This window comes from Tupaia chinensis, unplaced genomic scaffold, assembly GCF_000334495.1.
Source record: "Tupaia chinensis unplaced genomic scaffold, TupChi_1.0 Scaffold000360_1, whole genome shotgun sequence".
Classification (NCBI taxonomy): domain Eukaryota; kingdom Metazoa; phylum Chordata; class Mammalia; order Scandentia; family Tupaiidae; genus Tupaia; species Tupaia belangeri.
Genome location: NW_006159856.1, coordinates 320,977 through 334,411, shown reverse-complemented (window position 1 = coordinate 334,411; position 13,435 = coordinate 320,977). Strand labels below are relative to the sequence as shown.

General features: G+C 42.6%; 1 protein-coding gene across 2 annotated transcripts in view; it reads right to left on the bottom strand.

The window, feature by feature from the left end:
• The window catches only part of MAEA (macrophage erythroblast attacher, E3 ubiquitin ligase), a 64,329-nt gene that overhangs the window by 26,340 nt on the left and 24,554 nt on the right, over positions 1–13,435 (bottom strand). For both annotated transcript variants that reach the window (XM_006152880.3, XM_006152881.3), the window contains exon 2: positions 1,883–2,065. In XM_006152880.3, coding sequence (XP_006152942.1) covers positions 1,883–2,065 — 183 coding nt within the window. The remainder of the gene's footprint in view (positions 1–1,882; positions 2,066–13,435) is intronic.

The following is a 13,435-nucleotide window of genomic DNA, read 5'->3' as shown; positions in this document are numbered from 1 at the left end:
GGAGAATGGAGAAGGGATTGCGGCGTGGCCATCCCCTCTAAGGGGTGATTTCTCACTTTCTATCTCTGTCTTTCTGGTGAGCGCACACACCCTATAGCAAAAATCACTTGAAGAAGAAAAAAAAAAAAACAAAACCTCTCTCCATCCTTCTCTGTATGCTCTCTCTATTCTATGTCCCCCTTCTGTACTATGACTAAACACATCAGAAGTTTCTGCTGCAGTCTCTGGGTCTCCAACTCTCTATGTACTTTCATCTTTTTATTTCTGTATTGTTCCAAATAATTTCTTTAGATTCATCAATTCACCAATTCTCTCTCTAGCTTTGTCTAATTATTAACTGTCAAATTGTTTATTATAAGCAAATATTGAGTTTTTCATTTTGGTTACTTTTTTTAATTTGATTCAATTAAAGTTCAAAAATCACTCGTTTCTTTTTTCTTTTTTTTTTTTCTTAAGGTTTTTGCTATAGGGTGCATGAGCCTGCCAGGGAGAGAAAGAGATAGACAGGGAAAATGAGAAATCAACCCCAGGAGGGATGACCGTGTTGCATTCCCTTCTTCTCCATTCTCCTCTAAAGATTTTGGGCACACATGCACACATACACACGCCTGGAGTTATTTTCAAGCCACTGAGTCTAGGACTTGAATCATGGTCAGCCATGTGGGGGATCCAACACCCTAACCACCACACCACCACCTGCTGGCCCTCTAAATCACTTTTTATACTTTCTGTTCTCTGAAGAGATTCTCAAGCTTTTTTTTTTCTTTAAACACAGTACAGTACTGACAGTTCCTGTATCTGAAGTATGTGCAGGTTTATACTGTCTCTACTGGTTCCCGGATTAATCATGGTATCTTTTGTAGCTAGTTGTCTTTGTACGGGATATTGTACTTGACAAATTATTTCTAAGAATAGTTTGATGCTCAGATCGAAGGTATCTTCCTCATGAAAAAAATCTGCATTCACTTTTCCCTCAGCCCGAAGGTACACCAGCTAGGACTACCTGTTCTGAGGTGAAGGCTATGAGTTTCTAGACTGTCCAGGACTAGAAAACTTGGGCTGTAATGTTTTGCTAGTTCAAGTTCTCATGACGTTTGGCACTGTGGACTCCCAGCTTTACCTCCATGAGGTCCCCACTTTCCACTGGTTGAGTCATTACTGCCCCCCCACATCTGTATGACCCAACTAACACTTCTGGGCCAATAGCAGTCCCTTGCCTTTTCACATCTCTGACCCCCCCACACTCCAAATTTAGAATGGTGATTCTTTTCTGCCTCATAAGCTCTTTAATGTTTTTAATAAGATGTTTTAAAGTAGCTTATCTCGGGACCAGCACGTGGTGTGGTAGTTGAGGACCTGGACTCCCACATGGCTGACTGGAGTTCAAGTCTCAGACCTGGTGGCTTGCTTTCTCACTCCCCTATCTGGGGCTCTCTCTAGTAAATACACATGCCCTATAACAAATTAAATAATAAGCAAAATTAGATAAATAATTCTTTTATTTATTTACTTTTTAAAGATATCTTACCTTACTTTTTGGGTTGTTTTCAGTGAAATTAGCCCAAATGCCCCAGTCTACCCGTCGCAATAAGAAATCTTACTTACTATTTTGACATAAACTTCTAAAAATAATAAACCAATCTGCTATACATCCTGTCCTCCTGCTGTCTGGGCTTGGGACACTCCCAGAGCCAAGGCAAACTAGTTCCCACAGGAACAAGAAACTTGCCTGCTCAGCCCAGTGGTGTGTCCCTGCTGTAATAGTCCACCTCTCTATCTCGGAACATCCTGGCCAGTCAGATTCCAGCCCCCACAGTACGTTCAGACAAACTGGTGCTTGTCCTTTCAAGCTGAAGAGCGATGGCCCAGGAGCAGCACTGACCTTTCTCTTGAGGACACTGAGCTTCTCCACCACACCATCCAAGAGGCTGACCACAGAGTCCACAGCAGGACAGCTGCTCAAGGTCTTCTCCAGCTCAGCTACCACCATGGTGACGTGACTCGTCTCCCGATCAATGTTTTTCTGAGCAGCTCGAAAGCGTTTATTCAGAGTCTCGTAGGGCACCTAAAGAAGACAAAGAGACAGTTAAGAAACTACCCAGTTGGGTGTGAACACAACCAGCCCTACACTCAGGACCCTTGGAGGCTCCTGCATGGCACTTTAAGGAGCAAAAGTCTTAAGATTTTTTTAGTTTTCTCAAAATGTATCTAATATTTAGCCAAGACTCAGAAAGCCTTGGTGAAACAAAGACTGGCCCACATTCCTGGATGAAAAGACTAATACAAAGAAGTAAACTGTCCCAAATCTACAGAAGTAGTGCAACCTAAATTTTTTTCCAAAAAATTTTTACTTGACATAATAATACCAACATTCATCTAGAACAAATTACCAAAAAGTAGAATTGTAGAGGTGGCTTTACTTGATCAGGTAGCAAAACACAGCTGGTGATGGCCAAGCCAGTGCAGCAAGAGACAACAGTGTGTATGGCCAATCAGAATAGGGTGAGGGCCTAAAGAAAGTGGCATTTCACGCTGATTAATGAAGCTGTAACACTCATGTGAAATTATGAGGCACATTTCATGAACCTTCTCAGTGAGAGATTATTTCCTTTATCTTGATTATAAAAATGACCTCTACCCTATAGTACATTTGGAAAATTAGACATATAGTTGGCCCTCTATATTTGTGGGCTCCACATCTGTGGATTCAACCAACCAAGGATAGAAAATATTTGGGAAAATAAATTTTGTTTGCACCTGCATTGAACATGAATAACTAATTTCCTTATTACTTCCTACCAATACAACATAACAACTATTTAGGTAATATTTACATTGTATTAGGTACTGTAAGTAATTTAAAGCTGATTCAATAATATAGAGGATATAAGGATACATGTACATTATATGGAAATACTATGGCATTTTATTTCTATTTATTTATTTATTTATTAATTATTTTAATTTGACCAGAGAGGGTCAGAGCGAGAGAGCAAGAGAGAGAGAGAGAAAGAGAGAAAGCAAGCTACCAGGTCTGGGACTCAAACCACAGTCGGCCATAAGGGAGTCCAGCACCCTTAATCAACACTACACCACTCGCCCGCCCCTATGCCATTTTATGTAAGGGATTTGAGTATCACAAATCTTGACACCCACGGTGGGCCCTGGGTCTAATACCCCATGGATACCAAGGGTCTATATGTAAAAGGTAGAATTTTAAAGTCAGTTATTTTTCTGTTCTTCTAAGAGAGAACTGATATTGACATTCTTCTCTACCCATTTCTAGTGTTTCATGATTTCGCATACAGCACTGCACCCTTCTTTCACTGCAGATGGGTTTCTTGTCATTACTGCTCACAAAGTAAAACTGCACTGGTGGCCCACAACTCATTCAATGGGACGTCTGTTATAAGACATCTCTGTCATTCAGCATTGTTGTTCCAACTTTGCTGTTGTAATAGTGACTGAAGGAGCACTTTATCCTCGGCCAAGATCAGTGATGGAAGACAGACTCTCGGGGGCTGCTGCCAACTACCCACCCCCCAGGGTAGGCACTGACTGACTCAGACACTGATCCTGCCCCAGCCACTCGAGGAAGGCAGGGATATGGGCAGTGGAGAACCACTTGACAGAATTTCTTTCTTTCTTTTTTAAAGATTTATTTATTTATTATTTTTTGCTATAGGGCACATGCACGAAAGAGAGAGGGGGAAAGAGAGAGAGAGAGAACGTGAGAAAGCAAGCCACCAGGTCTAGGACTCGAACTGTGGTCAGTCATGTAGGAGTCCAGTACCTTAACCACTGCACCACCTGCTGGCCCCCAGACATAATTTCTAGAGGGCATAAAAGTAAGCCTTAGTCTTTAACCATGTCATGATCTAGCACAACTATTAGACGAAACAACATAGTTACCCTCAACATTCACATACAGAGGAGCCATGTCATCATACATTTCCAAACTGTTACTGGGAAAGACCTCTCTGGACACCCACCAGCTATTGTATATTCAAGGTCTATGCCCTAACTAGCCTCTCCTGACTTTATAAAGACCCTGAGAGCCTCTTACCTCACCATCATGCATATGCATGCGGGTCAAAGATAGTGGGTCACTTCTGGAGGTTAGTACACTGCAGATACAAACTCCTGTCCTCTCCTGCCCAGAAGCCTAGACTTGCCAAACATCCCATAGTTGTGCTGGATGTGACCATAAGGGAGGCTGGGCAAGGTGTACACAGGGACCCTCTATAGGATCTTTACAACACTTCTGTGTGAGTCAAAATTATCCCAAAATGGAATAAAACCAAACCACAAAAGGCACACACAGACCTACTGTAGTAATAGCTAGACTGCCTCTGGAAAGATACACACAAGCTGTAGAGGAAGGAGATAAAGTTGAAGGTCAGCGGGACATTTTCTTAGAAACGTATACTTCCCTTCAGAGTCTTTGACGTGTTTGTTTTAAAGATCAGCTCTTCCTCTGTAGCTCCTCCTACCTAGGCCTGTAACTGGGACTATGGTAGCTTGCCACCATACCCGACTCTAGACTGGGTCTCACTATGTTGCCAGCCTCGAGCGCATGGATCCTCCCGCCTTGGTCTCCCTGTGTCACTGAGATTATAGGTGCATACTACTGTGCCTGGCCTTTAGGCTGGACTAGAAATCAAACCCAGGTTTCCATGTGGTCCCAGCCTGGGGTGTACAGTGTCTTAGTATCGTACCACTATGGCTGGGCCTCTTTTGATGTTTTTTAATCCAAAGACAGATACTAATATTTTTACTTTGAAAAAGTGAGCACTCTGTTCCAGGGCACCAAGGGTTGAGTTGCCAGTTCTGCCCTGACAGACTCAGTACAACTTTCCTGAAGGCTACTGACAGATGGCATCCATCAAACGCCACTGGGTGCCCCTGGGTGCTCGTGCTGGGCAGACAAGGCCAAGACAGAAGAGCACATAGGAGCAGGCAAAATGCTGAAGGTCCAGCTCGGCCAGCACTCTTTCCCCCTTGCCTTGATGCCAACACCTCAGGAGCCCACCCCTTCCCCTGAGAGATCCAAACTACCTATGGAGAGGACAGTCAATTGTGCTTGATACTTGACCTGCACTGCCACTTTCATAAAACATGGTAAAACCGAATTACTGAAAAAATGAACTGAAACAAACCCCAAGACACAAAATAAACAAAACCATCAGTTTTATTATCAGATTCAGGCATTAAAATTATATTTTAGGAAATAAAACAAACATGAAAATACAGTTACCAAACTGCACATACTGCTTAATCTAAGCCTGCACCAGCTGATGCAATGCAGATCCTAAAAAGTAACCAACCCCCCTTGCCTTGATGCCAACACCTCAGGAGCCCACCCCTTCCCCTGAGAGATCCAAACTACCTATGGAGAGGACAGTCAATTGTGCTTGATACTTGACCTGCACTGCCACTTTCATAAAACATGGTAAAACCGAATTACTGAAAAAATGAACTGAAACAAACCCCAAGACACAAAATAAACAAAACCATCAGTTTTATTATCAGATTCAGGCATTAAAATTATATTTTAGGAAATAAAACAAACATGAAAATACAGTTACCAAACTGCACATACTGCTTAATCTAAGCCTGCACCAGCTGATGCAATGCAGATCCTAAAAAGTAACCAACAGGCTGGGTGGGAACCTTCAGCATAAATGCCCACCACAGCCCCTGAACAAACTCAAGCACATCAATGACTATAGGTGCTCCTGTGATGAAAGAGCTGGCTCCTCCCTTGGCAACTCACCTAATTTACCTAACAACAGCACAGCGACCACAGGAGCCACAGTTGGAGCAGTGCTGGATTAAGGACAGGGACGCTCAACCTACACAGCTAATGGCAAGGCAAGCCCTGCAAGCTTGGGCTATCCATTTCTAACTTTCATCCAAAAAGGAAGCAGGTAGTGTTGTAATATCTTCAGTCCATCATCAATACCCAGTCCCAACAATTTACTTTGTAAGGTAAAATTTGACTATTTAACACAGTCAAATTGAACTATTTTTTTGATGAAAGAAACTAGTTTGAGATAGGGTATACCTCTGGGTGCAGTTCACGACACAATCTTAAAGCATCACCAAGTAGCCTGAGGCTCCACTTTGCTCCTCCATAGCCTGGCTTCCACCCACAGGGCCCATACGCACCCCACATTACAGATGCATCTCTAGGCTGCCCTGGGATGTGCACACCTGCCGATTACTGACACAGCTGTCAGCTTCTACACACCTCTAAATCTGTGCCCAAGGTTGATCCCTTTGGGCACCATTCCCGACCCTGACCTCCAAATAATTGCAGCTTTCACTACATGTGGCCAGTCCTCCCATGGAAGGACTCAATCTCCTAGCCCTTGGCTCTGAGAGTCCATGCCTAGCCACAAACTCCTCCAGGTTCTGTTGTCAGGATCCCACCTATGCTGCCCCCACCTGTCTGTATCAGTGCCATGGTGCCTACTCCTTTCACATTAAACTGTCCAAAGTGGATTGCCTGCCCTTGTCCTCCTCCTCCCATCCCTGGCCAGGTACCTGGAGATTGGGGCATTTGATTCAAGTTCAGATGTGCACAGCAGCTCCTCCCACTCTGTAGAGGCTCCCAGAGTTTACTTCACATGTGCAACTACTGAGCCAGACAGCAGTTTCCCATGCAGCCTCTTCCCTGCACTCACTCCTTCCAGGAGAAACCAGCAGGCCAGCCTAGGACATAGCCATCCTCCACTTCTTCCCATGGGACTGTGCACAGGATTCTCTCCCATTATAAAGGCTCCCTCTCTGGGCTTTAGCAAACCATCCTGGGCTAGTCAGTACCAACAGCTCCTTCATAGGCTTCTTCCCAAAGGGCATCTGGTAAATGAATGAATGGAATTTCAGAAATACTGATGACATTTTTTTTTTTGAGAGTTTTTAAATGTTATTTTTATTTTTTAGAGAGAGGGTTTTTTTGCTAGAGGGTGTGTGCGCTCACTGGAGTCAGAGAGAGAGAAAGCGAGAAATCACCCTCCAGGGAGGATGGCCTTGCCACAATCCCTTCTCCTACATTCTATCGGGATTTTGGGCACACAACCACATGTGCCCAGTGTGAGTTTCAAGCTGCCGGGTCTGGGACTTGAACAATGGTCAACTACGTGGGTGTTCAGTGATGTAACTACTGCACTCATATACTGGTCCTAGAAATGCTGAAGACTCTAAACCAAGGCAAATTATCACTCAAGAATGAGGGCAAAATTAACCTACTTTCAGATATCCAAGGACTGAAAGTTTACCACACCCCTTTCTGGGGAAAAAAATACTTAGAGATAGTGTTCAGTGAATAATAAATTCATTATAATAAATACATAATAAATTAAAAATAATAAATCCACAAGAAAAGAAAACTTAAGATACCAAAAATGGTACTAAAGAAAGAAACCAACAAAAGATATAGTTAGCCTAAATGAAGATGGATAACACAGCTATAAATTTAATAAAATAGGACCACCCCATAGCCTAGTGGTTAGATCCCACATGGCCAACCAGGGTTTGAATCCCAGTCCCAGTGGCTTGAAAATCATGCCAGGGAGACCAGTAGATGGCATAATGGTTACGTTGCTGGATTCCTACGTAGTCGACCACAGTTCAAGTCCCAGACCCAGCAGCGTAAAACTCACACCAAGTGTGTGTGCATACATGCCCAAGATTCCAAGAGAATAATGGAGGTGAAGGGATTGCAGCGTGGCCATCCCCCCTGGGGGGTGATTTCTTACTTTCTGACTCTCTGTCCGGTAAGCGCATGCACCCTATAGCAAAAATCTCTCAAAATAAAAAAGAAAAAAGAGAAAGAAAAAGAAAAAGAAAATCATGCCAGATACATATGTGTACATGTAAAATTCCAGTAGCATGGATAAACGAAGAAGGGGCTGTTGTGTGACCATGTTCCATCCCACGGGGGATGCTTTCTTCCTTTCCCTCTTTCTCTGGTAAGCACACACACACACACACTCTAGCAATTAATAAAAACTTGGTATATACATACAATGGAATATTACTTAGCCTTTAAAAAGAAAGTCCTGTTACATGCTACAATATAAATGAACCTTGAGGACATTATAACAAGTAAAACAAGCCAATCACAAAAAGACAAATATTGCAAGATTCCACTTACATAAAGTATTTAAAGTACAATAGTTAAAACTCAGACAGAAAGTATTGGGTTGTCAGAAAAGTCATAATGCATTTTTTTCCATGCCAAAACGGTGGCTGCCACTGACTGGTAGTGGGGAGAGACTGTTTAAGGAGTACAGAATTTTAGTTTTGCAAGACAATGTGTATGTAGTTACAACTACTATATTATATGCTTAAAATGGTTTAGATGGTAAAGTTTGTTTTTTTACTACAATAAGAAAAAACATTCCTAATGACTCTGATAAAATATAGCCAGGGGTACCAGATTTTGAGACTTAATACAGGGCTGCAATAATGAAGTCAGTATGAGACTAGTCTAGGACTGAATGAAGAGACTGATGGAAGGTGGAAAACCCAATTCCATGTACATCTTACCAGGAGCTAAGGAGATTCTGGAGGGAAGGGCAGTTTTTTCCAACAGTGGTGCCAGGACTGGATATCAACATGTGAAAAGAATAAACCTCAGCCCATATTTCACACAGTCAGCAAAGATTACCTTGAAATGGATCACCAACCTAAATATGAAAGCTAAAACTGTAAAACTTCTTAGGAGGAAACACAGGAAAAATCTTTATAACCTTGAGGTAGGTAAAGTTTTCTCAGAAAGACAAAATACAGTACACTAACTGTGAAAGAAAAAATTGATCAATTAAGCCTTATCAAAACTAAAACTTCTGGGACCAGCAGTTAGCGTAATGGCTATGCCGCTGGACTCCCACGTGGTCGACCGCGGCTCGCGTCCCAGACCCGGTGGCTTAAAACTCACGCCAGGTGCGTGTGTGTGCATGCCCAAGATCCCCAGAGGAGAACAGAGAAGGGACTGTGGCATGGCCATCCCCCCTGTGGGGTGATTTCTCACTTTCTATCTCTCTGGCTGCCTGGTGAGTGAGTGCACGTGCCCTATAGCAAAAACCTCTCCAAAACAAAAACAAAAACAAAACTAAAACTTCTGCTCCTTAAAAAACAATTTAAGAAAATAAAAACATAACCCACAGTCTGGGAGAAAATATTCATAGTATGTGTACCTGACAAAGCACTTATCTAAATTACATTTAGGATTCTTTTTTTTTTTTCTTTTTAGATATTTTTGCCATAGGGTGTGTGCTCGCCAGAAAGAAAGAGAAAGAGAGAGAGACAGACAGACAGACAGACAGACAGACAGAAATCACCCCCAGGGGGATTCTTACAACTTAATACTAAATGAAGAAACAACTCCATTTACACATCAGCAAAAGATCTGAACAGAAACGTCATTTTAAAAAAGATATATGGGAGCCTAGTGGTGGCATAGTGGTAGAATGCCATTCTCTGGGATGCTGACCCACATAGCAAGATTCTAGGTTCATGTACGGAGACCTCCCTAAATACGCCAGGCACACAGAAACCCAGGATCCAGGGCCGGAGGCTGGAAGTAGATCATAGTGTCAACATCCTGCTGGAGGTGCTGTCTCTCACAGATGGAAGAAATAAATGAACTTCAAAATATATGCATAAGAGCTAGAATGCATAAACAGGTAATACAACATGAGTCATCAGGAAAATGCAACTTAAAACCACAACAGGACAGGGCCAGCAGGGGACATAGTGGTTAAGACGCTGGATTCCCATATGGCCAACCATGATTTGAGACCTGGACCTGACGGCTTGTTTTCTTGCTCTCCCTTTCTCTCTCTGTGTGTCTCTGGTCAAATTTAAAAAACAGTAATAACAACAAATGGAATTAAATAAATAAATAAATCGGTGTGTGGGGGGGGGCAATAGGAGATGTGAAGCGACACATCATTTTTTTTTTTTTTTCTGGAAAGGTTTTTGCTATAGCGGGCATGCACTTGCCAGAAAGAGAGAGAGATAGACAGAGAGCGAGAAATCGCCCTCCAGGGAAGATGGCCACACCGCAATCCCTTCTTCTCCATTCTCCTCTCAGGATCTCAGGCACACATACACATGTGCCCAGCGTGAGTTTAAGCCACCGGGTCCAGGACTTGAATTGCAGTTGACTACATGGAAGTCCAGCAACATAGCCGTCCAGCGATATAGCCATTGCGCCATCCACTGGTCCTGATTTGGTCTTTTTTATGTACCAAATTGACAGGAACAGCTGATACCTAGATACTTGGCAAAATAGTTGTTGGTGTTTTTGTAAAGGTGTGCCTGGATGAGATGAACATCGGAATGGTACTACATAAAACAGGCTGTCCATCTAATCTAGATGAGCCTACCCAGTCAGCTGAAGACCTGACTAGAATAAAAGGCTGGGTAAATAGGAACTCCCGCTGCCTGACTGCCATTGAGCTGAGACACTTTTCCCCCGGCCTTTGGACTTGGACTCAAATACTGGCTCTTCTTCGGTTTCCAGCCTATGGCATCTGGATTAGAACTTTCACCATCAGTTCTCCTGGTCCTTTGGAATCAGATTAAAACTATCTCTTGGTTTTCCTGAGTCTGCACCTTATCAAATGCAGATCTTGGGGATTCTCAGCCTCCAATTAATTCCTTATAATAAATCTCTTTACATACACATTTATACAAACACATATTCCTTTTGGTTCGATTTCTCTGGAGCACCCTGACAGGATGCAACTGCATACCAAGAAAAACAGTTCAAGTTAGACGGGATATTACTACGTGTTGGTGAAGCCAACATGGACTCTTGAGGGCAGTGGTTTGGATGATCATCTGGCAAGAACAGCAGCTGCTTATAAACACATCTACTAGCTGATTTAGCTATTCCACTCTGAAGAGAAATGACCATATAATATCCAAAGAGATTTGTGTACAAATGCTCAATATAGTTCCAAATGTTCATTACCAGGGATGGGTAAACAGGGCCAGGCTTCTAGCATAGTGGTTAATGCGTGTAGAGAAGTCAAATCCCACATAGTTGCCCAGGATTTGAGTCCTAACCCCAACGGCTTACACAGTGGATGCTGACAGGACAAAGAACTAGAAGAAAGAAGACTGTGGCATGACCAGGACCTGTGTGTGTGTGTGTGGGGGGGGGGGAGATGCTTTCTCTCTCTTCCTGTCATGCATGTGGCCTCTGGCATAATAAACAGAAACAATTTTAAACAAAAACAACAAAGGGCCAGCCCTGCAGTCCAGTGATTAAGGGAGCTGGATCCCCCATGGCTGACCAAGTGGTTCAAATCCTGGCCCTGGCAGCTTGAGAAACACACAAGACATGCCCAAATCCCAAAAGGATTGAAAAATGGAGTAAGGGAATACAGGGTAACCACTCTCCACTGGGGGATGTTCTCCCTCTCCCTCTCTCTGCCTTAGTGGTGAGTACATGTGCTCTCTGGCAAAAAAAAAAAAAAAAAAAGAATGGATAAACAAACTGGGGTACACCCACACAAAAAGGATGAATTATGGGACCAGCAGATGGCATAATGGTTACGTTACTGGACTCCCACGTAGTTGGCCAAGAAAGAGGACTGTGGCATGACCTGGACCTGGCGACTTAAAACACACCAGGTAAGTGTGCACACATGTCCAAAATCCAAAGAGGAGAATGGAGGAGAACGAACTGTGATGTAGCCATCCCCCCGGGGATGATCTCTCACTTTCTGCCTGTCTTTCTGGCGAGTGCATGTGCTTTATAGCAAAAATCCCTTAAAAAAAAAAAAAAAAAAAAAAAAGAACCTGTCAGTGGTGTGGTGGTGAAGGTGGCCAGAGTCCACATGGCAGACTGTGTGGTTTGAATTCTCGACCTAGCAGCCTCAAAACAAGCTAGGTGCACAAGCATACATGCTGAAAATCCCAAAAGGAGCAAAAGATGGGTAAGAAGGGATAGTGGTGTAATCATTCCCCATGGATGATACTTACTCTCTCTCCAGCAAGCAAACACACTCTCTGGCAAATTAAAAAAAGAAGAAACAAAAAGGTTGAGGGGAGAGGGGAAAAAATCCACCTAACTGTGCGTGTGTGCAGAACTACCTATCACGAACTCACCCGAACCTGTGCAGCACTGTGCCTATATTCTTGAATCATCTATTAGGCTAAACCATACCAAAAAATGCCAGTATGTCATCAGTGTTTTTTTACTTTACCAATTTGCTGTTGGTACAATTCATCTGTCATAAAAGTTAGTGCTTTTTTTCCCCCCTATAATCACAAGGATGTGCAACCATCATTACCATTTACATCTGGAATATTTTCATCACCTCATAAAAGAAAACTACACCCCTTGCAGTCTCCCCTGGACCTAAGTGATCAAATGCTAATCCAATTTCTCTCTGGATCTGTCTATTCCAGGCATTTCACATAAATAGAATTAGACACCACATGGACTTCTAGTCAGGCTTTTTCACTAAGCAAAATATTTTCAAGGTTCATCTACAATATATCGATACCATATAACCGATGCTTTTGTTCCTTTTTATGGCTGACCAGAATTTGATCGACAAGCTTATTTGTTACTGCATTCATTAGTTGACAGACATTCTGGCTGTTTCTACTTTTCAATTGTTTTAAGTAGTAAGGCTAGGAATATGCTCATACAGTTTTGGAGATGGACACGTTTTTATTTCTCTTGGGGTTATACCAAGGAGAGAAACTGTTGGCTATACAGTAACAATGATTGTTTCCCAGGGTGGCTGCAACATTTTACTTTCCCACCAGCAGTGTAAAAGGATTTCAGTTTCTCCATACTCAGCACTTGTTATTGTCCATCTTATCTATTACAGCTATTCCAGTGGTATGCAGTGTTATCTCACTGTCGTTTCCATTTATGTATCCCTAATGACCAATAAGCATCTTCTCCTGTGCTTACTAGCCATTTGTCTGCGGTCTGTGAAGTCTATTCAAGTTGCTTGTTTGTTTCTATTTTAACTTTACTTACTATTATTTTCCAACTTGACCAGAAAGCGAGAAAGCGAGAGAGAGAGAGAAGGAAAGTGAAAAAGGAAGTCACCAGGTCCGGGACTTGAACCATGGTCAACCATGTGGGAGTCCAGTGCCCTTAACCACCACACCATCTGCCGGCCCGGTTGCTTGTTTTAAAATTGGATTACTTGCCTTTTTAGTACTGAACTATAAATTCTTCATATATTTTAAATACTAGACCTTTACCAGACATATAATGTGTAAATATCTCTCTGTTCTATGAGTAGTTGTCTTAGCTTGGACTGCTATAACAGTTACTACAGACTAGGTAGCTTAATCAGCAAACATTCATTTCATACCACTGTGGAATCTGGAAGTCTGAGAGCAGAGTGCCAACATGGTTGTATTCTTGATTGAGCGTTTTCTTCCT